The sequence below is a fragment of the Pelodiscus sinensis genome, chromosome 2 (genome assembly GCF_052426305.1).
Source record: "Pelodiscus sinensis isolate ZL-2025 chromosome 2, ASM5242630v1, whole genome shotgun sequence".
In the NCBI taxonomy this organism is placed as follows: Eukaryota; Metazoa; Chordata; order Testudines; family Trionychidae; genus Pelodiscus; species Pelodiscus sinensis.
The window spans coordinates 174,167,138-174,181,106 of NC_143053.1; the positions used below are offsets into that span (position 1 = coordinate 174,167,138).

A 13,969-nucleotide genomic window follows, 5' to 3' on the forward strand; every position below is an offset into this window, starting at 1 on the left:
TATGTAACTTTGTTCTCACCCACAATTATTTCCAGTTTGAGAACAACTTATACCTCCAGATCAGCGGCACAGCCATGGATACATGCATGGCCCCATAGTATGCTAATATCTTTATGGCTGACTTAGAACAACGTTTCCTCAACCCCCCTTCCCCTTTTACCCCTTCTCTACTTACGCTACATTGATGACATCTTTATGATCTGGACGCATGGCCAAGAAACACTGGAGACATTCCACAGAGATTTTAACAACCTACACCCCACCATCAATCTCAGTCTGGACCATTCTACATGAGAGATCCACAGTACAAATCACCAATGGAAAATTAGACACCACTCTCTACAGAAAACCCACCGACTCATACAGTTACCTACATGCCTCCAGCTCCCATCCAAAACACACCATACGATCCATCATCTATAGCCAAGCCCTTCGATATAACTGCATCTGCTCTAATCCCACTGACAGAGACCAGAAACTTCAGGATCTCTACCAAGAATTTATAAACCTCAGCTACCCACCTGGAGAAATAAAAAAGCAAATTGAAAGAGCCAGATGAATACCTAGAAACCATCTACTTCAAGATAGACCCAAGAAAACCAACAATAGAACACCACTTGTCATCACCTGCAGTCCCCAACTTAAACCTGTCCAACACATTATCAATAAAACTACAGTCTATACTGGAACAGGATACTAAACTCCAAGAGGCTCTGGGAGACAGACCCATAGTCTCCTAACCAGACAACCACCTAACCTCAAGATGATTCTTACCAACCACCACAGGACATACCACACTAATACCAACCCTGGTACCTTTCCTTGCAACAAACCCCGTTGCCAGCTTTGTCCACATATTCACTCTGCTGATACCATTATTGGACCTAACCAAGTGAGTTATAAGATCAAGAACACATATTCCTGCGCATCCAGAAATATAATTTCTGCTATCATGTGCGGAAAGTGTCCGTCTGCTATGTACATTGGACAAACGTCTCAGACACTTCGCCAAAGAATGCCCACAAAACAGATATTAGACAGAATCACAAAGAAAAAAACAGTTTCTTGCCATTTCAACCAGAAAGGACATTGTTTCAACGACTTGGTTACCTGCATCCTGCTTCAAAGACCTTTTAAGACCACACTTGAAAGAGAATCCTCTGAACTGACATTCATGCTTAAATTCGACACTTTATGCCTAAGTTTAAACAAAGACATTAATTATCGTACCCATTACAAAGATAGCTTCCCCAATTATCACCTCTGATATCATTAGCTCACAGACATTTACCTCCCCTCCCCTATCCCCCTTCTGTTCTGAAATTTGAACACACATGAAAAGGACAAATCACTTCTTTTTAAATTGTATCCTTTGGTATATATAGTTGTGACAATTTTCTTCCACTATTTGATCTGAGGAAGTGGGTCTGGCCCACAAAAGCTCATCACCTAATAAACCATCTTGTTAGTCTTTAAAGTGCTACATAGTCCATTTTTTTGTTTCCTATGATATGTGGCACATAAGGATCTAGGGGGAGATTTTTCCAGGGCATAAAGGGCAGTCAGGTGCTCAACTCCCTTTGAAAGTAAAGAGGAACTGAGTGCCTAATTCCCATTTGTACCATTGAAAATTTCCCACAATTAAAAACTTTAAAAAACACAGTTTTCAGAAGGAGCTGAGGAGATCACTCACTAAGCATATATCATATCAAGAGGCATCACTGATGGATCATGGATTACAACCTAAAATGAGATCCATACTATGGAAAAACAGGTAAAGGGTAAGTATCAGAGGGGTACCCATGTTAGTCTGTAATTGCTAAAACAATGAAGACTCCTGCAGTACCTTAAGAGTAATAGATGTATTTGGACATAAGCTTTCATGGGCAAAGATCCACTTCATCAGATGTAAGATGGCCTTTGCCCAAACAAGCTTATGCCCAAATACATCTGTAAGTCCGTAAGCTGCCACAGGACTCTTCATTGTTTCTGAAGGTAAAGAGTACTTTGCCTGAAAGTTATTTAACTCAATAAGTAAAAGGGAAAATGATAAAACTATCATGCAGACACATAAGCATGTGTTGCTAAAGTTTAATGCACATACACAAACTAGTTCAGAGGGAATGATTTTGCTGATATAGCTTGTAAAAGCTTACCGAGATAAACCTGTGACCCCTCCAGTGTACTTCCTCCCAAAGAGCTATTCATATGCTCATAAAGTTCCTGTAAAAGTTAAATAAAAAAAATTAAAGTCATATGACTACTACATCTGATTTCAGAACAGGTGTTACTAAAGCTACCCAAAGGATCAGGATAAAATAATTTGCTTAAAGAAGATGAACAAAATAATATTTTTGCATATAACTCAATTGTTACTCTAATGTCATTGATGATATTGTTCCCAGATATTTTACTAATCAGAAATCTGTTACTTTCTCAATTCATATAAGGATATGAATATGTAATTATTTAAAATAGCAGAATGAAAATGCCTAAGAAAATACCATACAAGAATACATCGATTAAAGAATGTTTATAATGTAAAACATATACACATACACAAGGAACATTATACTGTAGTATATATTGAAAAGTTACCTTAAGAATTGAAATTTGTGAGAAATCTTTTTCTTCAAAATAGGCATGAGTAATGAGCTGTAGCTTTGCTTGAAGTAACCCATACAAAGGCTTGTAAGAGAGAAAAGGACACGTCATAAATGAAAGAAAGGCAGATGAAAAAAGTACAGTACGTTTGTTGCTAGTTTCCAGTTGTAATGTCCCTCCTCCATACCTCCAACTGTCTTCGTCTTCTAATGCAGATACATACCTCACTAAATAGAAATGTAGTTTTTAAAGCCAAAAGCCCTCCTTGTGCATTTTAAGTAGGCATCTTGTGTTTCATTTTCAGATAATGCATTATCACCCAATATTCTATCAGTCGCATTGTATGGATAGAGTAAGAGAACTTTCCTGTTTCATCTTGCTCATACAGTTGAAGTAATCTCTCAATAAAGAATTCCTTTTCTCTTCCTCTTAAGTGAATTTGCACAACCTTACTGTAAGAACAGCTTACATTGCAACATAGGCCCCAAGACAACTTGACATGTACACCTAACATTCTGAGGACTCATGAACTGCTAGCAAAAAGCTTCATTTCAGTGTCGTCCATTGTTCGGTTTTTCATTATCTGATAACATAACTAGCATTTTTAGAGAGTAAAATTCCCACCCTCCCCCATAAGAAGTATCACTTTGGATAGATCTACACTTCAACTGGAGATATGGCTGCAGAATGGGTAGGAATACCCATGCTATCTTAAATCTAGCTAATCTCTAGTTAAGTCACAACAGCATGGATCAGTAAAGTACGTACACATCCAGGGCTCCCAGCACGCTTGTACATCCTGCACTGAAATGTATGCAATCATGGCTTCACTCATATTTTAGTCTTAATACATGGGGCTCACCAGCCATGTGGTTCGGCACACTGCGCATGCGCTGACCGCGCTGCATGGCTGTGCCAACTTGTAATCTACTTGTCATGGGCGAGTAGATTACATTAATTGTCGAGCCCTGATAATACATAATAGTAAAGCAGGCATGGATATATCAAATCATGCTGCAATCACATGTTCAACTGGAGCACAGACATACCATGAACGGAACATACAATTACTGATAGACTTCTTGGGATAATTATTAAAAATACAAACTGATCATATCAAAACTTGTGTTAAAGTGCATATATTTTCTCACAGTAAGTGTAATTGAATTTGTGTCAGCCCAGGATATTGGTGTAGGGTAAAAATTTCTGAGACAGGATATGATATTTTATTAAGAACCCCTATTCTAAATTTCAAGTCTGGAACAGGCACACAAAACATCTATGTCTATGTCAAAGACACAGTACATGCAGGTTAACCCCCCTGCTTAGCCCATCTTAGCCCATCGGAGGAAGGTCATCACAGAGCTAACAATCCAGGGTAAGAGACAGGACATGACACATTCAATGGTGTTAGGAACAAATGTGCAATTGTCAAGTACTCTTACAGTCTCTGCTTTAATCCCCAGATGCAACACCAATGGATCACATCCCTGCAAAGATACCTTCCTGAAGCTAACAGAGACATTGCCACTTAACACATAATTGATGTCTGCTTTGTTTAAATACTTGTTTAGCTAGATATAAGGTATTCTGTAAGGTATGGGCCGAAAACACTATGTAACCTTTAGATTATTGCTCTCATTTTGCCTCACGATTAGCACCTATCCAGGGGATCTGGGATTTCCCCTCTTCCCCCAATCACTTCATCCGCCCATTAAGCATCCTATATAATTAGTTGTAACCTGTTGTCTGGCAGTGTTCACCAAGCCTAACAAGCGAAGTGACACTCCACCAGCGCTGTGTGTAATAAATCCTTCTGCTTGCTTCATACCTGGTGTCCAGACTCTGTTCCAACATTGGAGAGACAAGATGGGTGAGATCAGTGCTTTTTTTGAGACAGCATGGCTCGGAACGGCACACCGTCACCTATTTTCCCAGCACAGAGAAAAGGAATGGCATTTCCCCTGTGCGTACTGGCACCTGTTTTCCTGGGGCGGCTCGACTCCTGATGGAAGCCTGCTCGGGACACGTGGCGTTCCCCCTTCCCCCGCCCCCCCCCAGCTCCCAGTGCAGCTTTTTTTTTTTTTTTTGGCCCGGGGTACCTTTTTTCTTACAAAAAAAAGAAAGATAATATATTGTATTGAACAAACTTTTCTTGGTGAGAAAAACAAGCTTTCAAGCCAAACAGAGCTTTTCTTTAGGCTTGACATAGGTACTCTCTCCTAGTGTCACAACAAAAGCTGGGACCCTTTCTGAAACCTGAAGAGTTGTGTGTGGCTTGAAAGCTTGTCTTCCCCACTAACAGAAGTTGATTCAACAAAAAATATTCCCTTTCCTTTTCTCTCCAGTTGAAAGAGTTATAATAAAATTTGAGTGCCTTGGCCTTCTAACACAGTAGTGATTTCAATGCTCATTTTGTTACCATTCAAAGGGTTTCTAACAAGGAACATTTTACAACGATGAAAGTTTTCAAAACAAAAATCTGTCAAGCCAGTTTTCTTTATGTGTGTTTTTTAAAAGAAGTTTATGTATTTGTTAGTCGTTCTCTTACCAGTTGACTTAGAACACAGACACTTTTCTGTACTGTTTCTCGGGTGACATCTGCTTGCCGTACTTTCAGTGCCTAAGAAATAAAGTATTACAATATATATTTTAATGATTTTTAAAGCCAATTACCGGAAAAGTACCACTGATCAGAACAAAACCCAGAATGTGCTATTTGAGAATGGGCATACCCAATGGCATGCCAGGACATTTTTAATAAGTCATGTAACAACTTTTTAGATGACAGATAAAAAGATTTTGTCTAACGTACAGTTTGCAATTAATAAGCCAAATACTTTTTTCCAAATATTAGTAAGTCACATATAGTGAAACCTGAAAATACACTAATACATGGTTACCTAACATTTCTACTGAAATAAAAAATCCATTCTATCTTTGGTAAGAAGCTTTGCAATGACAAAGTCATAAAAATCTAGTGAACTGGACAAGTACCGAAGTAGATCTTTTCCATTGTAATTTAAACCAGGCTGAGCAAGTGTTTGCCACTCTGTGAGTTGTGTGTCAATGTTTACATGTTCAGATTAATAAAACTAAGTTAAAACAACTTGATAGTTAAATACAGAGGCTTTAAACATAAGATATCACAATAAGGGCCTATTGCACAAATATTGAATAAACCACAGAAAAAAAATAGAATTGCAATTATGCATTTAGTATTGTAAAGTTGATTCAAACAAGAATTAATAAACATGTTTATGGGAAACAATATAAAGTACACAATGTGTAATTTGGGACTTCTGAACATAAAAAGTATCCAGAATTCTTTCTAAAAACTGTTAGACATTTCAAAGTTGTTGTACGTCCTTGGAAAGGTTGTCATGCATATTTTTAAAAAGTATGATAGCTCTAGAGTAATTGTAAACTACAAACATTTATAATGTGTTCATCACTTTTTAAAATCTTGGCACATTGCATATATCTATATATCAATATCTATATCTATCAGATCAAATACAAGGCAGTTTCCCCAAAGAATGGGACCATACACACTACCAACCCCTTTACCTCCCTCACAGCCCCAAAACACTTCTCTGAAAATCCAACTAGTCTGGACAATAGAGGTGTGTATCTAATAGAAAACCTGTACAAAGGAGACCAATAACTTTCCTGGAAATAAAGAAGATCCATGAAGGGAAGAATTTGCGTGCTTGTGCAATAGACAAAAGAGAAAGAGGTATCCAAAAATCTTCTTAAGGATTGCTATTAGATTAATTTAAACCTACTTCCAGCAAGAAGTTCGACTTCTCTAGCAATATAAATTCTTAGCTAGCCTGAAAGATTCTTTCAGCTAACTTCTGCTACTGCAGTGGTCACCAACCAGTAGATTGGGATTTACCAGTAGAACTTGGAGCCTCTGACAAGTGATCCTGACTGGTTTGGCTGGGAAACTATCAGATGCTGGTACTTCAGTTGCCCCACCATCCACTGTCATGCTGCTCCTGTCCTCTGCCTTGGAGCTGCCCCCATTGGGAGCTTCCTGTTTGCTGTGCGGGGTGTGGGAGGGAGAAGAGGCAGGGCTCTGATGTCAATATCCCTCCTGCCCCATCTCCTGTAATGTATCTCCATACAGCAAGAAGGGATGGAGGGAGCTTGGCAATTTAAATCTGTCTCACTCACACTCACCTCACACTCATCTCCTGACCTAACACATATGTAAGGGGTTGTTGTTACTTCTTTTACTGCTTGCAAAGTGTGTTACTGGTCTGTTCATTTCATAACTTTCATTTCTCTTATGCTTAAATTTAATTCTTTGAGTAGTGAGTTCTAAAATGCCTAACCTGTCGTGGTTATCCCTGTGGTAATTGCTGCTCCTGGACATGGCTGGCATGTCCCTGCAGCCCCTGAGAAAAGCAGAGCAGGGGGTCTCCACATGCTGTCCGAGCCTGCAGACACCACTCCGGCAACTTCCATTGATGAGTAATGGGGAACCGTGTAGAGCCAGTAGAAGCTGTGGGCTCAGCGCCTGTAGATGAGGGGCAGCACATGGTGCCATGGAGCCATTGCTGTACATGCCAGCTGCTTTCAGGAGTGGTGCAGAGCCAGGGCAGGAGTAAACCTACCTTAACCCCACTGCTCCATCACCCGGAAGCTGTCTCAGTTAAATGGTGCCCTGCCAAAGCCTGCTTCCTGATCCCTTGTCCCAGTCCAGAAACTCCTCCTGCACCCAACCTCCTACCCCAGATGTGAGTCCCTCTGCACCCAAACTTCTTCCCAGAGCTTGCACCTTGAAACCCCTCCTGGAGCCCAATCCCACACCCTGGGCTGCGCCCAGAGCCCGTCCCATACTCCCAACCCCTTGGCCCAAGACCAGAGCCTGCACCCCACTACCCCAACCTGGTGAAGGTGAGTGAGGATGGGGGAGGAAGGGAAATGGAGTGAGCAGGGTGAGGCCTGGAAGAAGGAGCAGGGCCTCAAAGAAAAGGCAGGAAGGAAGTGGGGGAAGGGTATTTGGGTTTGAGGTAGATCTTACATTGCACTTAAATTGAAAAAGTGATCTTATGGTTAAAAAGGCTGGAAACCACTATGGGGCTGTGCTACTGGGAGCTCTTGCCTAGTAGAGTCTCTGTAAACAAAACATATACTGGGATGTTCAAGTATTCTAAGTAAGGATGTTAAAGACTGCTAGTTGATAGGCACTTCCGCATTCCTCCTTTGAAATGTACAAGAGCCCCAGCGGGAATCTTGTACATTTCAAAGGAGGAGTGCGGAAATCTGTGTACAGTGTGCAGCCAGTGGGAAGTCCCGCTGATGCCAGGCTGCACACGGGGGCTGTCTTTGAAATGCACAAGAGTCCCCAGCGGGGGCTCTTGTGCATTTCAAGGACATGGAGCCCAGGTCAGCGGGGGACTTAAGAGTCCCCCGTTGACCCGGGGCTCCATGCTACACTGCATGCCACTAGAAGATAGGGTCATCTGGGGACTCCCTAGCTGATCCTGGGCTCCCTGTGGCATTTCCTGGGGAGCCTGAGGTCAGCTAGGCACTCCGCAGCTGACCCCAAGCTCCAGGAAGCTGCCCCTTTGAATTGCACAGATGCATGGCTTAAAGGGACAACCACCGAACAGCTGATCCATGGAGGAAATGCCGCGGGGAGTCCAGGATCAGCGGGGACTCTTGTGCATTTCAAAGAAGGCACTCACGTGCAGCCCAGTGTCAGTGGGACTTCCTGCTGGCCCTGGGCTGTACGAGGAGTTCTGCATTCCTTCTCTCAAATGTGCAAGAGGAATATGGAAGTGCCTATCGACTAGTCAATGGGAATTCGGTCGACAAGTCAGTTAACCGCATTTTAACATCCTTAATTCTAACATGGACTGTAATGTTCTGGTGATGAAAAGAAAGAGGTTTTCAGCCCTGTGGATGCCTGTTCTGCAGAATCATTGGTTGTAAGATGACAAGGACAATTCTGATCATTAGGTAGATCTCTTGCAAAAGCAAGTAATAGACTTTTACCTATTCATTTCTGTATCAAGACCACAATTTTACTCTTGCATATATACAAGTATAAATTACCTTGGCTTCAATCTGCCTGTAGCAAGAGACACCATACACTGTGGCTCGATCTCCACATCTTGGTGGCAAATGGAAAAACACAGTATCTAAGAGAAGGGGTGGGGGAGAAGCTTCATTAGCCACCAACAGAATGATATATTAACATTTTGTATTTTCAGCTCTTTAGTCATCCTTTTAAGTATCATTCTCATTTACAAAAGCTTTACTGAAGAATTTGCATTTCTTACCAGCACTTCCCTTTTGTTAGTATAGCTGAAGTCTTTTGTCTAAATCGGTTACCAAACTGTTCCAGTAACTAGTAAAAACCTCACTTTCTCTCCATGCAAAGGTGCTAGATAAGCAATATTTATATTATGACATGATGAAGAAGGGATGCTAAAAAGCGGGTAATTGAGTAACCATGTGAAAATTTCAGCAGTTACACGTGGGGAGGCAGCCAGCTCCCCAGGAGCCAGCAGGGAGTGGTTGCCACCCTGTGCAGCTGCCTCTGTATCAGCTGTACCGGCTCCTACCCCACTCCTAGGGAGCCAGCTTTTGCTCCACATTGTAGGCTCTGCGGGCTTTTTGGGAGCCTGCATGTAACTGTTCACAGCAACTGATAAGCCTAGGCTTAACTGTGTAAACAGTTATACTTTTACATCCCTATGATACAAAGCACTAAAAAAAAAAAAAAAAAAAAAGCTTTTCATTAAAACAATAGGATTTACTTCAAAGCTATACTCTATTTAATAATAATGCAAACAGACCACTGCCACTACCTGTTTACTGCTAATTTATAGATTCTGCAAAGCAAAGCACTCGTTTTATTTTGAAGTTCATAACATTTCACTATGAAGTGAACCCTGTCTTGAGTGCCTAAAATTTGTTAAAGACTTTAAAATAACAAAATGGAACACAGTTGTACTTGAAAATATGGAGTAGTCTCTTAAGACAAGGAGTTAGGTAATAATAACTGTCAGTCACTCTTACAGATTTCACTGTGTTCTAAAGGGACCAACTAGGCATTTAGTAATATTTTTAATGCATGTTTTTCCAAACCAATAAACAAGAAGTCTAATTCCCAGCTTCCCAGGATACTTCTCTATACCAGCACTCTCTGGTCCAGCATGATTTTAGTTAACCAGATATCCACTTATCATGGGTGTGGCCACGTTTCCCAAAGTCCCATAAAGTTTATCACCACCATCCTGGATCTGTGTTCTGTGCTATTATTTAGCTCTAATTTACCCCTAAATGTCTTCAAAGACCCCAGTAAGAAGTGGAAGTGCTGCTAATGCTACTAAACAATATTGACTTTCCATGATTCAGCAAATTCTCTAGTTCGGCAATGGTCAGGACCTGAGGATGCCAGACAAGAGAAACTTAACCTGTAGTAACGCCTTCACTGTGAATTATTCATAACCTGCGTAGGAAAACAAGGCCCAAAATGTTACAGTAAATTTACAGTAATTTGAATGTGAAATACATTTGGTAATTCCAAATTAAATTTTTAGTATGTTACTGGCCATAAAACCCAGAGAACACCTAACAGGCTTAATTGATTTGTTTCTATGCTAGCTTTGAAACACTTTCCTACTGTTGCTGTGGTAATGAAATGACAAAGAGTCAACTATCTAGCTTTCATGTTTAGGGATGTGGCACTGAGCCAATGTAGAAACAGCTTCACTCACCTGCTTCTACTTCCTGCTTTAGATGCACTCAGTGGATCATTTGATATTTAATTATACAGAAATGAAACCAAGTCAAGACCCAACTCAGAGTCAAGGAATGACCTTTTATGATAACATAATAAATCCTCTTGATACAACTCCTATATTTTTGCTACCAATTCCAAATGAAATACCTCTGAAAATTAGAGGGTAAGAGATGCAATTTGAATTAAAAACATAATAAAACCTAAATAAAAGTAGATGCAGCGTATTTCTGTGGTTTTACAATTTCTTCTTTTTATAACAGTTTTCTTCTCCCTTGTTGCTGTGCCGAGAAACAGACAAATTGATTGTACATGGCAAATAATAAAAGGCACCATAGTGCATAAAAAGTATTGTCACAACTGCACAAAGTAAAAAATCTGGAATAAAAAGAAAATATATTTCCTCTAATTTTTCAGTGACAGTGTCCTTTGAAAATGTTTTACAGTGTTCATTTGAAAGTGATCCCTGTTTCTCAGGTTCCTATAGAGCTATTCTGATACTGGTTCAGAACTTGAAACTGCATGGGACTTGTGTAAATTGATACTTGGTTTCTCATAAAGCTGATTCTTGAGGAGGAAGCATAAAGCAAGATAAAGAGAAAAATGTTAAGTAAAATATTTCATTTTTCCCTCTATAGACAGCGAAAGACCACCTCTAGATCGGTTTACCTTCAGACTGCCGTGCCTTGGCTAAGACCTATATAGGAATACCTCGGCAAAATGATTCTCCCACCTTTTCATTCTGAAGGACACTACTCTTCATAGCAAGTCCTCCTGCCCTTCTTATTAGTTGGTTCTCACTATATGATTTCTGCAGGCTGTTAATAAGGATCTGTAGAGCACATATTGAGAACCACAGATCTATTTAAGCAAAAATGGGTTGCTTTGTTCACATACTTTGAATATTTTTTCCTCACACCTCCAAAAATATGTACTGGACCAGATTTCCTTAATGCACCATTTTAAAGGTTTTGAGGATTGCAACATTCTATACCTTGGGGAAGCACTCTAACTCCCATGTCCTCCACATATATAAATGTGATATTGTAGATAAAGCATGCTATGTAACGTATCAGGGGAAAGGCTATGAACTGCCAAAGCCTACTGTTTTATTTAAGTATGTATATCTTTAGTGCTTATGAAGTTACGAGATTGTGTTGTATGACTCTCACTGATATATGCTGTAAATTGGGCAGCCAGATATTAGCTCACCAGAGACAACAGCAAGAAGAGTAATCAACATGAGAACAAGTCAGTGATTCGCTCACATGAGGTCACACCAGGAGAACCACTCAACATTGCCTCACTAGACATGGCTGGATTTGCACTATCCAAGCACATGGGACTGAAGATATACAAGAGATCAGAAGGGCCCCAGGCTTTGCTGTTCTCCTGACCCCACCTATGCTGCAAGCAACAAAGACACTGAGAAGTTTGGGTAGGTTTAAGCCACATATTTGTATAGTAAGGACTGCTATATCCAGTGGGGGTGAGAATAACTGCTCGGACTAGATGTTGCTCAGCCTAATAGGGTTGAGAGTTTAGACTGTGTGATTATATTTATTTTCTTTTAGTAACCACTCCAACCTTTTGCTATATTTTGTAGTCAATACATTTGTTTTACTGTTTATATTTACCAGTGAATGTGCCTGAACTGAATGGTAAATGCTAGTGTATATCCAATAGCCACTGATGAAGTGATGAATTTGAGCAGTGCAAAACAGTATATACCTGCAATACAAAGCTGGGAGCCCAAAGGATTTGGCCAGTGCCTTTCTCTGAGTGATTCATGAGAGGCTCTGGGATGAATGAAAGCTAGCTGGGTATGGGGCTACACAGGCAGCTGTGCTGAGTGTTAATAGCATCTGGAAGGGTTGCTGCTTGTCACTTGCAAAGCATTAAAAAGGGATAGAGAATAAAGACAGAGAATATCTTATTGCCTCTATATGAAACCATGGTACATTCACATCTTGAATACTGCGTACAGATGTGATTATCTCATCTGAAAAAAAAAAAGATATATTGGCATTGGAAAAGGTTCAGAAAAGGGCAACAAAAATGATTAGGGGTTTGGAACGGGTCCCATAGGAAGAGAAATTAAGAAGACTTGGACTTTTCATCTTAGAAAAGAGGAGACTAAAGAAGGATATGATAGAGGTCTATAAAATCATGACTGGCATGGAAAAAGTCAATAAGGAAAAGTTATTTACTTATTCTCACAATATAAGAATTAGGGGGTCACCAAATGAAATTAATTGGCAGCAGTTTGTTAAAATAAACAAAAGGAAGTTTTTCTTCACTCAGCACACAGTCAACCTGTGGAATTCCTTGCCAGAGGATAAGGTGAAGACGAGCACTTTAACAGGGTTCAAAAAAGAGCTAGATAGATTCATGGAAGGTAGGACTCTCAATGGCTATTAGCCAGGATAAGTAGGAATGGTGTCCCTAGTTTGTGTTTGTCTGGAAATGGATGACAGGAGAGGGACTGCGTGATGATTACCGTTGTGTTCCCTCCCTCTGGGGCATCTGGTATTGGCCACTGTCAGTAGACAGGATACTGGGTTAGGTGGACCTTTGGTCTGACCCAGTATGGCTGTTCTTATGTAAAGCATTGTGAGAGAGAGCCCATACTGCAGAGTGTAAGGGGGCATAGCCGTCCCATAGACCCAGGCTGCACCCTGAGGATCCCATCATAGGTAGTGTGGGATATTTGTTTTATTTTACTTTAAAAACATAAGCAAGTAAGGTTATAACCTTTAAAGGAATTCCCCATATAGAGTGAAGATGTCCAGTTATTGGATGCATTTTCATGATTAGGGCTCAGTTTAGGGTTAGTTTATGGTTATTTTAAGTTGCTTCTTCTCACAAATTCCATTTCTATAAAATCTATTTCTGCAGTTGTGAACTAAACTGCAAAATAAAGTTTAATAGAACGCAAGTAATCAGAAGCCTGGTTAATTCATAGTTTAAGTGTCAGGATTCTTTCCCCCTCTAACAGAAGCACATAGAACAGTGGTCACCAACCAGTCGATTGTGATCGACTGGTTGATGGCAGAAGCACTGACAGTCAATCTCAATGCAGTCAGTATTCCCAGTCCCCATCGCTCACAACAAGCTGGCGCTACAACCTCTCACCCCCCACAAGACTGAAGCCAGCACCACCTTCCTGCGGGGGGGGGGGGGGGCGGGGCGGGGGAGTTCCGAAGCTCCACTCCAGATCTGCTCCTCCCTTCCCCACATCAACATGCATACTTCCTTATCCACCATACCATCACCCATGCTCTGGGGAGGCAGAGTCCGGGGGGGAGGAGAGGGGAGGAGGAGGGAGAGAGGCTAACATGGTGTTGGGGGATCCGGACTTTGAGCAGCTGGATTTTTTTAAGGGAGCAGCACTTATGCTTCTTCCAGCGCTACTTGCAGATCCTGCCCAAGGGATACGCATCCCTGGAAACCCACAGGTACCAGTCAAGCTACCCCTGCCCCCTCTCTCCAGCTAGAGATCTGGAAACCCTCTGCTCCTACCCCTGCCCCAACACCCACCAGCACCCTGCTCCTGCCCCCTCCCTCCTAGCCAGATACCTGCCTCCAGCTTGCTCCTGC

The 13,969-nt window shown here is 41.1% G+C and overlaps 1 protein-coding gene across 1 annotated transcript in view; it reads right to left on the reverse strand.

The window, feature by feature from the left end:
* Nucleotides 1-13,969, reverse strand: part of AVL9 (AVL9 cell migration associated) — a 63,192-nt gene that overhangs the window by 32,848 nt on the left and 16,375 nt on the right. The window contains exons 3-6 of the mRNA XM_006124037.5: nucleotides 8,677-8,762; nucleotides 5,156-5,227; nucleotides 2,599-2,688; nucleotides 2,157-2,223 (exon numbers count right to left, since the gene is read on the reverse strand). Coding sequence (XP_006124099.2) covers nucleotides 2,157-2,223; nucleotides 2,599-2,688; nucleotides 5,156-5,227; nucleotides 8,677-8,762 — 315 coding nt within the window. The remainder of the gene's footprint in view (nucleotides 1-2,156; nucleotides 2,224-2,598; nucleotides 2,689-5,155; nucleotides 5,228-8,676; nucleotides 8,763-13,969) is intronic.